General features: G+C 47.7%; 1 protein-coding gene across 1 annotated transcript in view; it reads right to left on the bottom strand.

Moving 5' to 3' along the window:
- Positions 1–495: 495 nt before the first annotated feature.
- The window catches only part of CFAP77 (cilia and flagella associated protein 77), a 61518-nt gene continuing 46300 nt past the window's right edge, over positions 496–15713 (bottom strand). The window contains exons 4-7 of the mRNA XM_050908154.1: positions 11808–11910; positions 10361–10366; positions 10151–10246; positions 496–602 (exon numbers count right to left, since the gene is read on the bottom strand). Coding sequence (XP_050764111.1) covers positions 534–602; positions 10151–10246; positions 10361–10366; positions 11808–11910 — 274 coding nt within the window. The 3' untranslated portion in view covers positions 496–533. The remainder of the gene's footprint in view (positions 603–10150; positions 10247–10360; positions 10367–11807; positions 11911–15713) is intronic.

Genomic DNA, 15713 nt, shown 5'->3' with positions numbered 1-15713 from the left:
GAGGCCTCAATTTGGCAGCGCGCTTAAAGCAGGTGTTTGGATGCCTTCACACAGGCAAGGGCTTTGTTGAATCAGGCAGTGATGGGAAGCTTATTTGGCAAAGAAATGAGAAGGACTGATGGATTATGAGATATTATAGACTTGGTATCGACTGGGATATGGTTGCATTTAATATATTTGTTCAGAACAGACAGTGAAGGAGACTGGTCTGCTTTCGCTCTGGGGCTGTGCTGGTGCAGACACTGCCCTGTTCCTGGTGTGAGTGTTGTTACCTTGAGCACGATGAGAATCGTGGTGAACAGACTAAGGTGTTGTGCATCTGACATGAAGCAATGAACAGGCTGACACAGAATCCTTCCTCTCATATTTATGATTTATTTGGCCATATGTGCATGAGAATAACTTTAAAACTAGGGAGAAAGCCTATCACCTACGGCTGTTGCAGGGTCTAAGGGCTGTGGTGCCCAGCACGGTGCTGTGGCCCTCGCTGCATGCATGCTCTGGGGAAGGGGACCACGTCTCGCAGGCACTTCTCAATGGGAGGCACTGAACGCCTTTTTACGAGCGTCACGGTCTGGAAAAGTACTGAGATGAGGCCCAACCTATAACGAAAGGAGCAGATAGAGGATTGGTTACAGCGAGCAGCCAGCCAAAGAAAATGGGCTGTAGCACAAACAGGGAAGAGACTGCAGATGAGCACAAGGGTTTTTGCCTGTGTGGGAGATGTTGCTCCAGCTGAAGTTAAACACTTAACCTGTTTAAAATGAGGACCGGTTTTCTGATTCACTTCAGGAAATTCTTATTCTGCTCTAGTAACGAGATCCTGTAGTCTTACTGTGGTGTGTGGGTTGTCTGATGTTTTCAAACGCTGGCATGCCTTAAGGTGGACCCTGAAATAAATATGACTTGTTTTCTACAACACAGGACTTGTGTGCTTCACGGAGGGAGCCAGGATGGGCTCAGAGCTCCCAGGGAAGCCCCTGTCGGGGTCAGGGACTCCTTCATGACCTGCCCAACAAACACACAAGCAGCCTCTCCCCAGGAATCACCTTCGAGCTGGGGAGGGGGCGAACAAATGCCCATGACAAATAAACAAAGGGGAAGTCATCTGGGGGAGAAAGGTCCCGGGGCCCTTTGGGATGAGCAGTGGGGTTTACACACAGCCGCATGCAGCAAACCTATACACTAGATGCAGAGTTACTGAGATGTGTGAGTGTCTTCATGTATGGAGTGGGTTTACCATGGGGGTCCACGGGCTTTACCTGCCCCAACACAATTCCCCATGCCATACATCTGCCTCGTGTGGATGTGCCGAGCTGCCTCCCGCTTCCCCCACCCTGCTCAGGCTGGCTGGATGTCAGGTTTTGCATATGTAAAAATACACAGCAGTCTTTGCCCTGAAAAGCTTGCTAGTGATCTCATTAATCAAGACAAACAAAGCGTATTTAGCTATTCCCCCTCTCTGGAGGAAGGCGTTCAGGTAGTTAAATATGCATTTGAGTGCCTAACTTCAGACAGTTGTTTCTGGATGTTTTTGCTTTCTCACAAGTAGCAGCAGTGACATAACCCCTCTCCAGGAGGGAAAAGTGGGGGAGGCAGAGCCAAGGACTGCTAGAGTAGGTGGGTAGCCCTTGGGAGCTGGCAGGGATAATCCCCAGCTGGGCCAACTCCAGCCTTCCATTAAAGATGCAGGAGTTTTTCCCTCAGAGCTGGGATTGTTAGAAAAATCCAGTGCCTGCAGGTCTGGACAGCTGAGCTGCTTCTCTGGAATGTGCCTCTGCCTTTCCCATTGTGCTTGCTGCCCACCAGTGCTGGGAACTGGGCAGAGGGAAATTTCTGCCAGGGATCGGGTTGAAGCCACAGGGGAGGAGACAGCAGTTTATTCACTCCAGTCTTGGTACGAAGCTCCCAGGTGAGAAATGTCGCACTGAGCCACGACTGGCAGTAATTAAAATTGGTGGAGCCTTGACAAAACTGTGAGGGATGCCAGCTTCTGCCCTCAGCATGAGTAAGTGGGAAGCACCAGGTGTAAGACAGGGGACAAGTGCTATTTAAAAAAATGAGAAACCCTCTTATAATGAGGGCCAGTAATTAGAGTCAAGATAAGAGTGTCCTTGGGTCAAAGGTCTTATTATGACAGAGACTGGTGTCGAGAAGTCAATGCCAGTGATGAATCCTCATCTCTGATTCTTCTAATTCATATTTTAAATGATGAACCCAAAGGTACTTCCCCTAGAGACAGCTGATGATCTTTACCATTACTCTAATGTGGTTACGGGCTGTTATGCCAGGATTTTGTCTGAATCACGGATTTGGAGCATTGGCTGTAGCAGGACAGGGATGTAGTTTGTAGGCATAAGCTTGGTGGTTTTCCTTGCAGGATGATGGAGCTGCAATGGTTTTCAGCTGCTGATTAGAAGCAATGTTTTGCTGTTGTTCATTGCATTTGTTATTGACAAAACCTGCAGGACTCTTGCAGCTGGGATGCTGCAATGTCAGTGCTTGCTTCAAAGAATTAGAGGGGCAATAAAAAAAACCTTATCACTCCTAAAACTTAAATATGTATTTGGGGGTTATTTTCATTTGTGTTTCTCAGTTATAATAATGTTTTAAATCACAGGACTGTAAATAAGCACTTGTCAAGCATTAGTACAACCACATGCATGTTGCAAGCAGAAGCAGGTATGTTAATGGAGGACTAATAAATTGCCTGTGAGATACAGAAAGGCTAAGCTGGTACAGGGAAGGCAGAGCTCCCCTGATGGCAGCAAAGCACCTACCCCAGAGACCGACCAGGGTTTTGTGGGTGCTGTTGGTGTTGGGCTTCTCAACGTTGAGGTGGGTGCTGAGGTGTGTGTGCTGTAGCTGCTGGGCACTATGAGCACCCTTGGGTGGTCAGTAAGCTTAGCTTCTGGGGGGAAGTTTTAATTAATATAGCTGGATTAAATGGTTTGTGATGATTTGTAGGAGGTATTGAGAAAGAACCCATGAAAAGGGCTGAAGCAAGTAATAAGCAGGACCAGGCTCTCCTGCCCTGGAAGGATCCACGCTTGGCTGCAGGGAGACATGGCTGTACCTGTTCCTCTCCCAGCACCTGCCTGGCTCTGCCCGCCAGCTCAAAGGCAGCTTCCCAGCCTTGTGTGATTTTTCACTTTAACAACAAAGCTGCCCCTAGACTCAGACTAGTTTTTCCATCATCCATTTGATCGAATTCTTTTAGCGGGTGACAAAACACTTTCTTGAGCTCTCTTTACAGGAAACCAATCTCTATTCCTTTTTCAAAACCTCCCTCATTTACAGGAATCTAACAAATCCTGGGTCTTTTAAGTCCTCTCCTGTGTGTTTTTTTTTTTTTCCCCCAAAACAACCCAAAATAACAGTGCCATGTTTGTAGATTTTTTTTCAGGGGGGAGGAGGGAATAAAATACACGGTATGGAGAGGGGTAGTGTGTACACACTGACGCATGCCGCGCCGAGCATCCCCGTACAGACAAAAACTGTGTGCGCGCGCACATCGAGATGCAAATGATTTCCGTGAAGCTATCACTTGTAAAGCTTGACAGAAAATAATGAGAAACACTAAATCTTTTATAAGGTCAACACTCAAGCAGCTGTCAAACAAGAAAAGAATTTAGCGAAAGATCCGCAAAAACTTCCATCGCCTCATTAAATCCAACAGGGCCGGGGCCCGGCGTGGTGAGGAGGCACCGGGGCGCCTCCGTTTTGTGTCAGTAATTTGCGGCGGAGGAAGAGGGAAGACGAAACAGCCAGCGCCGAAGGGGCCTTGGGGGAGGCTGGGGAATCGTTAGTGCGCCAGGAGCGGCCTCGGCTCCTAATTGGAAGCATTGGGCATTATCAACGGAGGATTTGCCTCGGCTCCCTGACAGCTCTCTAGGCCTGGAATGATAGCCCACTTGTCAGTGTAAAAGACCATTAAAAACAAACCATTTTGATTTAATTGGAGGCGGTGTGCTGGGGGCCCAGGTGAGGCGCTTCATCAGCTGATGTTGGCTGCTGATGCCTTTTTCCCCCTGTATTGATGGTGCTTTTTTTTCCTCCCCTCCCTTTCAAAAACTGTCTAGGAAAGAGAAAGAGGTGCTGAAAGATCCTTCACAGCTGCATTGAGAGCGGCTTTCAATAGGGTTGTCAACAAATGCCATGACAAGTTAGAGGCAGGTACTTTTAAAACAGACGTTATTCTGTCCAAGATGAGCTGTGCTTGGAGGTGTGTGTTGGATTATTAGGGTTACAAATACTGTGGCTTTTCCTGGCAGTAGTGCGCTTAACCAGTTTAATGAATGGGGTTGATTTTTCTCTCCCCACCTTTCTAATCCTAAGAACATAGGAAATGCAGGACAAGGGAGTCTGGGCTAAATGATCCTTATTTGCTTCAAACCCAGGAAGGTTTAAAAAAGCGCTCAGCAATTTTTGGCTGCTGTATTTAATGCTCCGTAGAGATTTGGGATTTTTTTTTGCTTCCTGAAAATAAGGGCCACAGATGTTTGCTGGAGTTCACTGGTCGCTTCTCTGGGCAATAGTGTGAGTAAAGGAGAATTGACCCACTGGAGCTGTAACCTAGCGTGTGCCCCCCTTGGCAGATGTCCCGGGGTCAGACCAGAGCTGGCAGCTTTCACACCAACCTCATGTGTTTCTGAGAGTTGAATCCTGGCCCTTTTCATGCCAGGCAAGAGTTTTACTTCAGACTAAGCTGTCGGTTGGTAAATAGCATCTCTGCAGAAGGCAGACTAGGTCCATGAATGCAACCCCAAGTCCATTTAAAAAGCACTTCTGTGGATTTGTGTATGAAACTGTAGGTAGCACTGAAAGCAAGGGTAGGTGCTCGCCTGTAACCCAACGCAGCGTGTGCGGTTTTACTCTACTGCAAGCCGTGAGGCTGCAAGCACCCCAAATCTGTTCCTTCACGGGTGAATATCTCCGTAACAGCCATGGGCATTGGCTGCCAACAGTTGCTTGTGCTGCCTTTGGGCACCAGGGCTTGGATGTAGGTGGAGCCTGCCCTGGGGATGGTCCAGGCTGTAAGGCTGCACAGGGAGGGGTGGCGTTTTCTTGTGTTAATCAGGAGATGTTGGAGAGCGATAAAAAAGGCAGAGGAATGATGGGTTACCATGCCTCTGAGGGAGACACTAGAAAGGGCTGAGCATGGCAGAGGGCAGCATTAGGGTGTGATGGAGAGGTTGAGTGTCCAGGGCATGTGCAAAGGGATACTGGCAAAGGCTGGACCATGGAAATGCTTTGCTGTGATTTGAGCAATTACATTGCTGGAAGCTTAAGCTATTAGGCAAAACAAGAAAACCTGCAGAATCTGCAAGAAAATGTAGTGATGGTGACTGGGGCCCGGAGCCTGTGTTTAGTCACAGAATGGCTGCGGTGTGGGAGGTGACATCTCTGCTGTGGTCCCAGTGGAGATGTGCAAGGATCATGCTGAGGGTAGCTGGGTCTCTGCTGCCCATTTGGAACCCTGCAGGGTGTTGTATTTCGTTTTTGCATTGTGCCTGTTGTAGGCAGGTCATCACTGAAGGCCAGCGGTGCTGCTTTGGATTGTCACTGTGGGGCTGGGACCCAGAAATTCATGTCACCTGGGCCATTGAACAGCCATCAGGTGACACTTTTTATTGTCAGCCAAAATCCCAGCTGAAGGGAGGTTTGATCTGGTACCATGGTGACAGAAAGCTCTTGAACTCATTGCTTTATTCTTTAAGTGCTATTTAGGCCCCAGGACACAAGTTTTGTAACACTCTAACTCCATGAAGTTTTGCTGCCCTCAAACCTGGGAGGGTATATGCCATAGCTGAAAAGCCAGCCCACCGTGTGCCGTGCGTATCAAGCCTAGGTTATTTAAGCAGAGTCTATGGCTTTTCTGACAAGACAACAGTTGCAAGATTACATGAGCTGTGCTTGTCAGTTCAGCTCTTTAGACAAAAATAGAGGTAAGGCATTAAAAAAAAATGTGGAACACTTTTGTGTGTATGTGTTAAACCTCAACTGTTAATTCTGATGAAGGATCAGGCTGTGAGCAGATATTGGATCCCTGGTGAGAATCAAATTCTGGAGCCCAGAATTTTGCTGCAAAGTTTATACAGTGGGGATTCCTCTAATTACTTTCAGTGGAAATTTACCTGACAGAGCTTTCCCAGGTAACGCAAGGCATATGCGGGAGAGCCGCTCAGCCGTTGACAGAGCCTTTGATTTTGTGCCAGGTTGCAAATTAAGTCTTTTGCCAAGGTACCCGAACACTTGCTCGTCAATTGCTTATCGCTTATTCATATCGCACATCGAGAGCAGCTCGTTTCATCTGCTCGGGAAGGCAGCGCATGTTGACAAAAGTGTTGTCCAAAGTTGCCGCATTTTCTTTCCTCCCCCTGTTTGGTCAAGTAAACAAGACTATTCTCCCTGGAAAGCCACCTTCAACGTCTGTGCAAGCTGGAATTCTCTAATGAGCAAAGGAAAAACCCTGCCGTGTGTCAGTGACACGCAGTGCATGGAGCTATTTTGACACACAGGTGAATTCTGTCCTGCATCACTGCTGTGTGAGGTGTCACTACCTGAATCTTTCTGGATTGACTTGACAGAGCCTTGGAAATCTATTGTGGAGTGGCCACTGTTGACTTACTGGTTTGGATTGTGACTATCAAATATTCAGATGGAGATAGCTGGAGCCTCACCGTGGGCTGGCACAGGCAAGGCTGTGGGGATGCTGTATTTTGGCAGCAACATCCTTCCTAGAGTTTGGTTGACACCAGGGATGCCATTCTGCCTGGGCCAGCAAGATGCTAGTGATGAGTGACACAGGGACAGGACACATCCCATGAACTTGCGGGGCAGGAGTATTTATGTCCATGCTGGGTGCCTGAGGTGCGGTCCCCAGGGAATATAGCCCCACATCTACAAATAAATGAAGTCTTGGTGCACAGTCCCAGCTGTGTTGGCAAAAACTGAGCCCAGGAATCATGTCACTGCAGGCAGAGCAAGGCAGAGGCCATTTGCCTTGGGGTGTGACTGAGGAAGAGGAGGGCAGTAGAAGCATCTTGCTGAGGTAAGGAGTTAACTTCTGTTTGGTTTTGTAAAAAAAAAAAGTGAAATACTCCAATTCAGCAACTTTCCCTAATGAACTGTCCATCAGGACATGACTGGCTCCCTGCAACCTGTTTGTCTCAGCGAGCTGGAGGGCCCAGGAAACCCCACGCCAGGTCGGTCCTCCAGAGCGAGAGGTGGAGCAGGAGCGGTCACCCAGTGTGGGAGAGCCTGTAAATCACCCCGTTAGCTTAATAGCATGGGCCATTATCCTAAAGCAGTGGGGCTGAAACCTATGTCCAAATGAAAATATAGTCAATATGTCTATACTTTACTGCCTGAATGACTTTGTAATGTCATGCAGCCCTGGCAATGCAGAGAGCAAGCAGAGGCAATTAGTGGGGAGGGCAAAGCTCCTTTGTTTTCTCTTCTACTTCCTCTGCAAGCTCTAGCATGGTGCCAGGAGATAGTCTTGCAGGGACTGAAAGTCCAGTTTAAGAGCCAGTAGCGACATCCACGCCCAGTTTCTGCAGCTCTCTGTAAGGGGTCAGGATGGGAATAGAAAAATCCTCCTTGTTGATTTTTATGGGTCTAAAGGAACAAAATCTCATCTTCCTACTGCGCCTTGCTTTGGGTTACAACCATCTTGGTAGCTGAGTGCTCTGCATTGCTCCCCCCAAGGCCCAGAGTAGGCCAGACTGAAAGGCATCATGCCAGATGATGGGGAGACTGAGTGACAAGAAGGATGAGTGGCTTGAGGACACGTCACACCCCTGCAGCTTGCACCAGCCTCAGGTCACACGGAAAAATAGTCCAAAGTGGGGCTGTGGTCAGGGCAATGGAGTCTCTGAATATTCTTGCCCAGAGTTTGAAGTTGTTACCAGGTCACGAGTGTCTTCTGTAATGGCCAGAGCAGGACAATGTCACTGAAGGCTGGTAGAAAATAATGTGCAGCTGGGAGTCTGCTAACAAGTTTTCTGTAAAGTCATACTTTTGTGGTTGCTTTTCATACTGCTTTTTGCACAGTAGGATGAGGGTGTTATACGGATTAAAGACAGTGTTTCGGTAAACTGCCTACAGTGGTCAGTGCTAATGGCTGGCCTCCCCAGGCCACTGAGTCTTAAAAAAGCCATAAAGTAGTTATCAACCACCATGGATGAGCCTGAGCAAGGTTTCACAAGGACAGAAACACTGCAAGAACAAGCTCCCTCACCTCTTTGGAGCACTGCTGCCTGTTGTCACCCTTGTAAAGGAGGGATTGATAGAGTGACTCCTGGAGTCCCTGGGTTTGGTTGAAGGGTTAGGTCAGTTTGTCTTTCAAGACCATTCCACCACCACCTATGTAGAACCCAACTTTACAGAGCTAGTTAAAGCACAGTTTGGAGGCTACCAAGTGTCTTTAGGAACCATCAACTTTCTCTGGGTTGTTACCACTTTTCTCTGGGTAGATGTTTATGGATGTTCAAGAGAACTTATTTTTCCATGGAGGAAACCATGCGCTGAAACTCAACTGAGCAACAAATTTCCTGATCCAAGTCCTAACATGGGCTGTGCATGATCTGCAGCTGGGGAAAGGCAAACCTTCCAGGTTAATGTAATGAGAAAGGAGGAGTACAGAAAATCTGTAGAGGCTGTGCAAAATGAGCTGTCCCTCCTCCCCTGGATGCTGCTCCTGGGAAGGAAGGGAAGAGGAGAGGAAGGAGAAAGGCAGAGAGAAGAAGAAAAGACTCGGAGGTTTGAGAGCTGTGGCTCGCAGAGGAACCCAACCACAATCATGGATGAAACAAAAGGGAAAGCATGAAGAAAAACACAGGCTGAAAAATGAATAGTGATGGAAAGGTCTGGGGTGAGAGAAGCTCTAAAGAGGAGGCTTGCCCCAGTATCTCGTGTGACTTACACAATCTGTTTAACAGCGATCGGTCATGTTCTTTCCCTGACACTAGCCGCAGCAGCAGCTCTGTGCTGACAGGCAGCGGGGATAAATGATTACTGACATATGCTAATCGGACAGTCTTAGACAGGACGTAAGAGGAATACATCAAGGTGGTGCAAAACACATTTCTTGGTCGAAACTCTCCAACTTGTACAAGTAAATTAGCTTCAGGAAGTCACAAGGCTTCTTCGTTGGTTTAAACTGCGGTTAAAAATCAACAGCATGGCAAAAAAAAAAATAACCCCATCAGAACAAGGGCCGGGGCAGAGGGCTGAGAGGCTCTTTGCAGTGGTATCTGTCAATGCCAGATACGATTTTGGCCATGTAAACTCCCTGCAGGGTTTCAGTGCTTTCAAACTTTCTGGTGTCTCCTTTCCATTCCGCTTGCCCAGCTCTTTTCCCTTCCTTCTTAAAATGCCCCCTAGCTCTTCACTTGAAGTTTCCCTGTAATTTACACCACAAACAAAGCTAACGGAATTCAAACAAGTACCCCAGAGCACAGCAGGATGCGCAGATGAATTCAGGGAGATGTTTAGATCCCATTGCTAGAACAAGAAATCTTCGCCTTGGCTCTTATTTGGATCAATTAAAGGAAGTGTCACACACGTCTGTAACCTGGCTAGACCCTTTGCTCAGTCTCAGGGTGAATATTGTCAATCAGGTAGTTTAGAGAGGTATCAAGAGTGCGGGCTTTCTGGAAAGCTCTAATTCTTGGGGTGAAAATGCTTCTTGAAACATCTGGTGTGGTTTGAATTAGTTATGGTGAGAGCTGATAAAATGGCAGGCTACCAAAACGCAGGTTTGACTGTCCTGCTTGTGTAGGGCAGTTGCGGGAATACCAGCAGAGAACAAGGGCCACCCCAGTACTAACGGAGATATAAAAAGATGCTTCTCATCTTGTGAAGCTCATGAAAGTGCACACAAGCTAGGAAATAAGTCATTAAGCCCTTATCTGGGCAACTGCTGCCTCTCTTCCAGGGCTTACGGCTGCAAGAAATATCCCACCCTGAAGTCCAAAAGGGGCTGATGTTTGAACGCATCCAGTGCGGGACCATTTTAGGGTCTGGGTCTCAGGGAGCTCTGAGGTAAGAGCCTCGTGTCTACCTTCATTGTGTGCTAAGGGTGTTATCAGGGCACGTGGGCACGGTTAGAAGGTGTCCTTGAGTTCAATCAAGTGCTCCATACCTTCTCCAAGTGGGGCAGGCGCCAGAAGGACTCCTCCTTTGCAGGTAGTGGGTGTTTTCGCAGAAATGTGGTGCGAATTTCACGCGCTTTGTCTTTCTGTAACCAAAGGTAAACAAGAATGGGCTGAAACGGCTGCACAGCCACAGCTATATACATCAGGCTGGTGTCATGCAACGTAATGACACTGGGATGAACAAGACTCAAAGTCACTTTCGACTGACAATCACAAGTGCCTGGTCTGGGTAGTTTTTCATGTCCATACAGCTAATACTGATACCTAAAACATACTGATGAGAAAAACATGAGCAGCTGCCAGCTCTCAGAGTGTCTGCTTTATACAGCATCCCAGTGAGATGACCGCTGCCTGCAGGAAGCCCTGTGCTCTGAGCTAGTCACTTCCACCACCCCCACCATGGGGGGTTTCCTGGCTCTCTGGTGTGTGTTGCTCTTCTGATTAATTGCAGGTTGCAGTGCTTGACAGTCCCAGCACAAGCCAGTGCAGGTATTTGGCGAATGTTTTGGCCACTGCGTGAAACCCTGGGGAATCTGTCTGCTCTGTGGTCTAGGATGTAGGTTTGTGTTGCTTAACTCAGTAATTGGTGGCTGCAGGCTTTGGGAACTTGATAGAGGGAACTTAGTGATTAAAAACATCAGTCATTTAGAGGTAAGGTAGGGATGCACTTTCCAACATCCTAGGCTTGTGTATTCATAAAGTAGCTGCTAATTAAGAACACTATTCTTGCACTTCAACTATAAAGAATAGTTTGTGATGGCAGTAAGCCCATTGAAATTGGTCATTACCATATTAGCTCGACTCTTCTTTGAGCCATTAACTAATAAAACAGTCATTGGCTGCTTTTAAATGTTATTACAATATTGGTGTGTTTAACAGCACAGCGTTGCACTCTAACAACTGCTGCGGGTGCTGGCATCAACCACACCATGCCAGGATCAGGGCCGGTGCTGGTCCTTTGAACGTTTGCTGGCTGTTCCATTGTTTTGTCCACTGTCGCAGGTAACCTGAGCAGAGCTGTTGCTGTCCAAAGCACAGTCTGCAGGCCTCCTGGCATGAGGATGACATAAATACCAAAGATAATTTGAAACTTAATTCTTTGTTACAGCAGGGCATTTTACTCTTGTAGTGATGCAAAAAGAAGCAGAGCCTCCATTTTAATTGATACCAGGAGTTTAGCTGGGCAGCCTGCGACTAGAGGCATATTGATGCAGACAGATGCTTGATGATAGCTAGAAAGGTGTCTCTGCGGGACAGGTGTCTAAGCCTTTGAGAGGCCTGGAGAGCTTGCTCAGCTCCTGTGTATATCTTCAGATAAAAAAATACTTTAAAAAAAACCACCTTTCCTTTTGTCTCTAAAGCACTTTCATGCACACACCTTGTGACTTGCATATCTGGTGTTCGCTCCCGCAGCGTCACCCCACAGGACGTGCTCTGGCTGAAGCCAGGCCCATCTTGGCTGGGAAGCAGCTCATCTTGGTTAGGCTTCACCAGCCTTCCAGTAGTCAGGGAGGATGTTTTCCCAGCTGAGAGCCCTCCCCATGGCTGGGGGAAGCCCATCCTCTGTGGGGTAGGACAGTGGGGGGTTATGCCCGGTAGCAGTGCGGTGCACAGCAAGGGAAAGCACTGCTGGAGTATTATCACCTTTTTCTTTTCCACTCGCTGGGCTGCTGTCAGGGCTCTCTGCTGTTCCATCCACAGCTCCTTGTATTTGTGTTGGAGGAGGTCAAAAAAGGGAGTGCAAGGCCTGGAAAACATTGAAAAGACAACAAAATAATCTCCAGAGTTAATACCTCTCTTTACCTCCCCATGCTCATTCGTATCTCTGCTACTGGAAAGCGTGACTGGTGAGAACATGAATAAACCCTCACACTGGGAAGGGCTTTCTCTTCCTCAAGACAGACTAAAACCCACATTCATTTGCAGTTAATACACCACAGCCTGCACACACTTGTGATAACCTGTAGCAGGACTGTGCTAGGGCATTCCCCAGAATGGGCACAATTTCTGTCTTTGCACAACCTTTTACAGGGCCCATATCACCACCTCTGTTCAAGCCCCGGTGTGCTGGAAGGACCATGGAGCACCACAGACTGTGGCTCAACCTTGGGCCCTGCTATGGCTCCAGCAGAGCATTTCCCAGCCGGTACCCGATGGTGGGTAAGAAAGCACTGACTGGGGCAATGTCCAGAAGCAGAGAGCTGGGCTTTTGCATTGCCACTCTGGAGCTCAGCAGAGCGGCTCTGGCTGGGTCCCCTCCAGACTGACACAGCCAAGGCAGCTGCCTGGGAAGAACCACCGGGTGCAAAGTGTGTTTTGCTAAAATAACACCGCTTTTGCTATTAAAATACCACTACTGTGGTATACCACAAAGCTGCGAACAGATGAAATGATGGATTGGGTGAGAGGGGTAAGTGCTGTCCTAAGCAGTCTGAATAGGGATAAAAACGGACCCAATGCAGAGGCTCAGGTGTCTGCAGCAGAAAGGGGAGCTGAAATGCTGAGCCTGGGTCTAGTGCCTCAGCTGCACAGACCAGATGTATTTGCCCCTTGAAAGGGGGTACCAGGGAGCATCCTGGCCAGGAGGAGACAGCAGCAGGGAGGAGCTGCAGATGACCGTGGTTCTAGAAAAACAGTAAAAATAAAAGGCAGTTGCTTGTTGGCCAGTGTCCCGTTCAGCTGCTCGGAGCTGGCACTAACCTGACCAGCTTGTGGCAGAGCTGCAGCCTGAAATTGTTGAGCTTTGCTCCTTGCAAGTGAGGATACTTTAACTTCATCAACCACCATGGGAGGCGGAACTGGCAGTGGCAGCAGCAGGGTTCTTGCCTTGAGGACAGCATATCACTTATTGCTGTGGTCCTGCTGCTATTCTTTTCCCCCAGAAGCAAACACTTGAAGGTGATGGAGGACCTTGACCTCAAGTTTTGTTGGTCCTTGTCCTTGCACACCTTGCTGGGGAGGGACTTTTCCCATCCCAGCAGCAACCAATGACTGGAGCCATCACCCTCAGCTCTGCTCCCACCTGTAGCCTGCAGCGTGTTCAGCTGCAGCTCCCATACAGAAAGGCAGTGCTTTCCCTGCCTGTCCAGATGAACCTCAAGACACTGGGGACTTGGGCTAACTGCTGGGCTGCTTCTGGGCCACCAGCTCCACCAGAAGGTTGTTTTTTGCAGAGAGCGCCCATGTGCCACAGAGTGAGCTGGTGCTTCGTGGCTTTTGGCAGGAGTGGGTCCAAAATCGGTAGCAGCCAGCTTTTAGCAGTCTGGAGAATCTTTGACAATCACGGAGGGCACCAGCAGTGCGTATGCAAATAGTAACTCTACTGTTTCTTGTTCCTTCACCCCTGTGGTGACTTTTATTACTTAATTATTGCACACCACATGCTTCAAAACAGCCTAATCTATGGTCGTGTTTTCTAATGATACTAGATGTGCAATCCAGCAATATACATCCCAAGGGGGCATTCATATCAGAGGAGACATCCTTCTGCAGACCTCCTGTTTCATAGATCACATGCTGCAGGGCTTTTCAAGGCTTCGCTTACAAATCAGCCGTGCTGCTCCAGACCGTTATCTGGAGACACCCGGTGCCGAAGGCGACACCGACATTTACCCTTTTGTTGTCCCCTCTTCTCTCACCTCTTTCCCTTCCAGTTTGGCATTTCATACTGATCAGAGCTGGGCAAAATATTTACAAAGGATAAAAGATGTGGCAAACCTGTGGCCAAGCGTCTTATTGTCCGGGTGGGTCTCCAGTCTCATCGCGTGGTGTAAATTTTGGTATTCCTGGCACAAGTACATGGTGAGCCTTGCACGTCTGCTTGTTTCCTTGGCCTGTCCCTTTGCTCTCCAAGGCAGGAGCTTTCCTGGTGTGCAGGAATAGCAGGGAGGGATGCAGGAAAACATTGAGCCTTTGTGTGTAGTGTTTGATTATTGATTTTTGTGGTAGCCGAATGTGTTTTCACATCTCTATGGAGGTGACTTTTACCATCTCCAGTGGACCAGCCAGTTGGTGACTGATTAGTCCACAGCTGGCTTGTAAGTAAATGCTTGAAAGGACACATTTGGGTTGATGCTCTTCAGAGATCCTTCCCTGCCGTGTGATTAATCGCATTTAAGTCCTGATCCAGCAAAGTATAGAATCATGCCTGGAATGATACACGCATGAACTGCCTCTTTGAAATTGGTGGGAATGACTCGTGTGCTTAGTTATACACGTAAGCTCTGGTGGGGCTGTAGGACGTGAGGCTTTGTCTGGCTTTTCCTGCCTCCTTTGAGAGAAGTACTGAGAAAGTGGGGAAGAGCAGGGGATATCAGGTAGCACACTTCTTTGACTAAGGTTACGGGAGAAATTTCAGCGAGCCGGCTTTTTCTTTGTAGGTCAAATGCTGATCTCATCGGAGTGGATGGGGAATTTTGGCCCCGATATCGGTGCCGCTTGGCAGTGTGACAGTATTTCTCATTTGCAGCTGGCCTTTGGGAAAACGTCCTCTCGCCTTAGTGTTACTTAAGGACAGGCATGAGCGGCTTGTGTGTTCTGTTTCCTTTTGTCACCCTGCCCAGATGTCACTCCTCTGAACTGGGAGGATTTTGCTGTTATCGTCTGCAGATGCTGTGGGGAGAGTGGGGGAAGCATCTGCTGAAAACGCTTATTGCGGATTAAAATCCGTCTCATTCAGAGTAACCCAGATCTCCTTGTTTTGGCACAAGCACCCTGCCACAGAAAGGAAAGGGAAAGAAGTTCTGATAGGATGTAACAAATTATTTATAATTGTGGAAAAAAATAATCAGCTGCTTCCTTTTATAGTCAAATAGTTGGAGCCCCTTCTAATGTTGACATTTCCTAAATATTTTAAAATTTATCTGTGCAAATTTTCAAAACTATTATCACTGAAACAGTTCCTGTCTCTTTAATAGACTCTCTCTCTAATTTACTTTCAAGAGTCAGGGTACAGACCTATTTTCAACTGAAATGACAAGAACCTGCTAACTTGGTTATACAATGTGGTATGCTAGTCTGCCAGAAATCTCCTGGAAAAGAAGCTGCAGCCTCCTAATAGGCTATTTTACTGTGAAAACATTGTTAAAAAGTATAATAAAGTATTAACAATATTAAAATAAAACAGTGTAGGCCTTAAATGAGCTACAAACTAGTTAAATCTATTCTATTCAATATGAGCCTCCAGTGCTTTGCAGCTGATACCTCAGAGCTGGGATTTATCTAAAATGAAGGCACCAGGGACATGCAAGAGAAATGGTAATTATAATTTGCAAACATTAGGCTGACACTTTTTTGTGTATGTGTGTATAAATTCTGACAGCTGTGATTTGTGCCATGCCAAATAGTGCTCCACTGGGCGGGGAAGGGCTCCCTTTCTGGCAGGCTATCCTCAGAGCAGCAGCTCATTAAAACTTTGGAGAAGTTGCTGAAAACAGGAAGGCGTCAGAACCATCTGAGGGACTTTTGGTACACACTTGTTGAAAGGTGTTTGAGAAGGGAGCCTTGGGTCTGACAAACTGGAATTTTAGTACGCCTCTCCGTTCACAGTGG

The sequence above is a fragment of the Gymnogyps californianus genome, chromosome 18 (assembly GCF_018139145.2).
Source record: "Gymnogyps californianus isolate 813 chromosome 18, ASM1813914v2, whole genome shotgun sequence".
In the NCBI taxonomy this organism is placed as follows: domain Eukaryota; kingdom Metazoa; phylum Chordata; class Aves; order Accipitriformes; family Cathartidae; genus Gymnogyps; species Gymnogyps californianus.
Note: the sequence above shows the minus strand (reverse complement) of the source record. Positions and strands in the feature narration are given on the sequence as shown.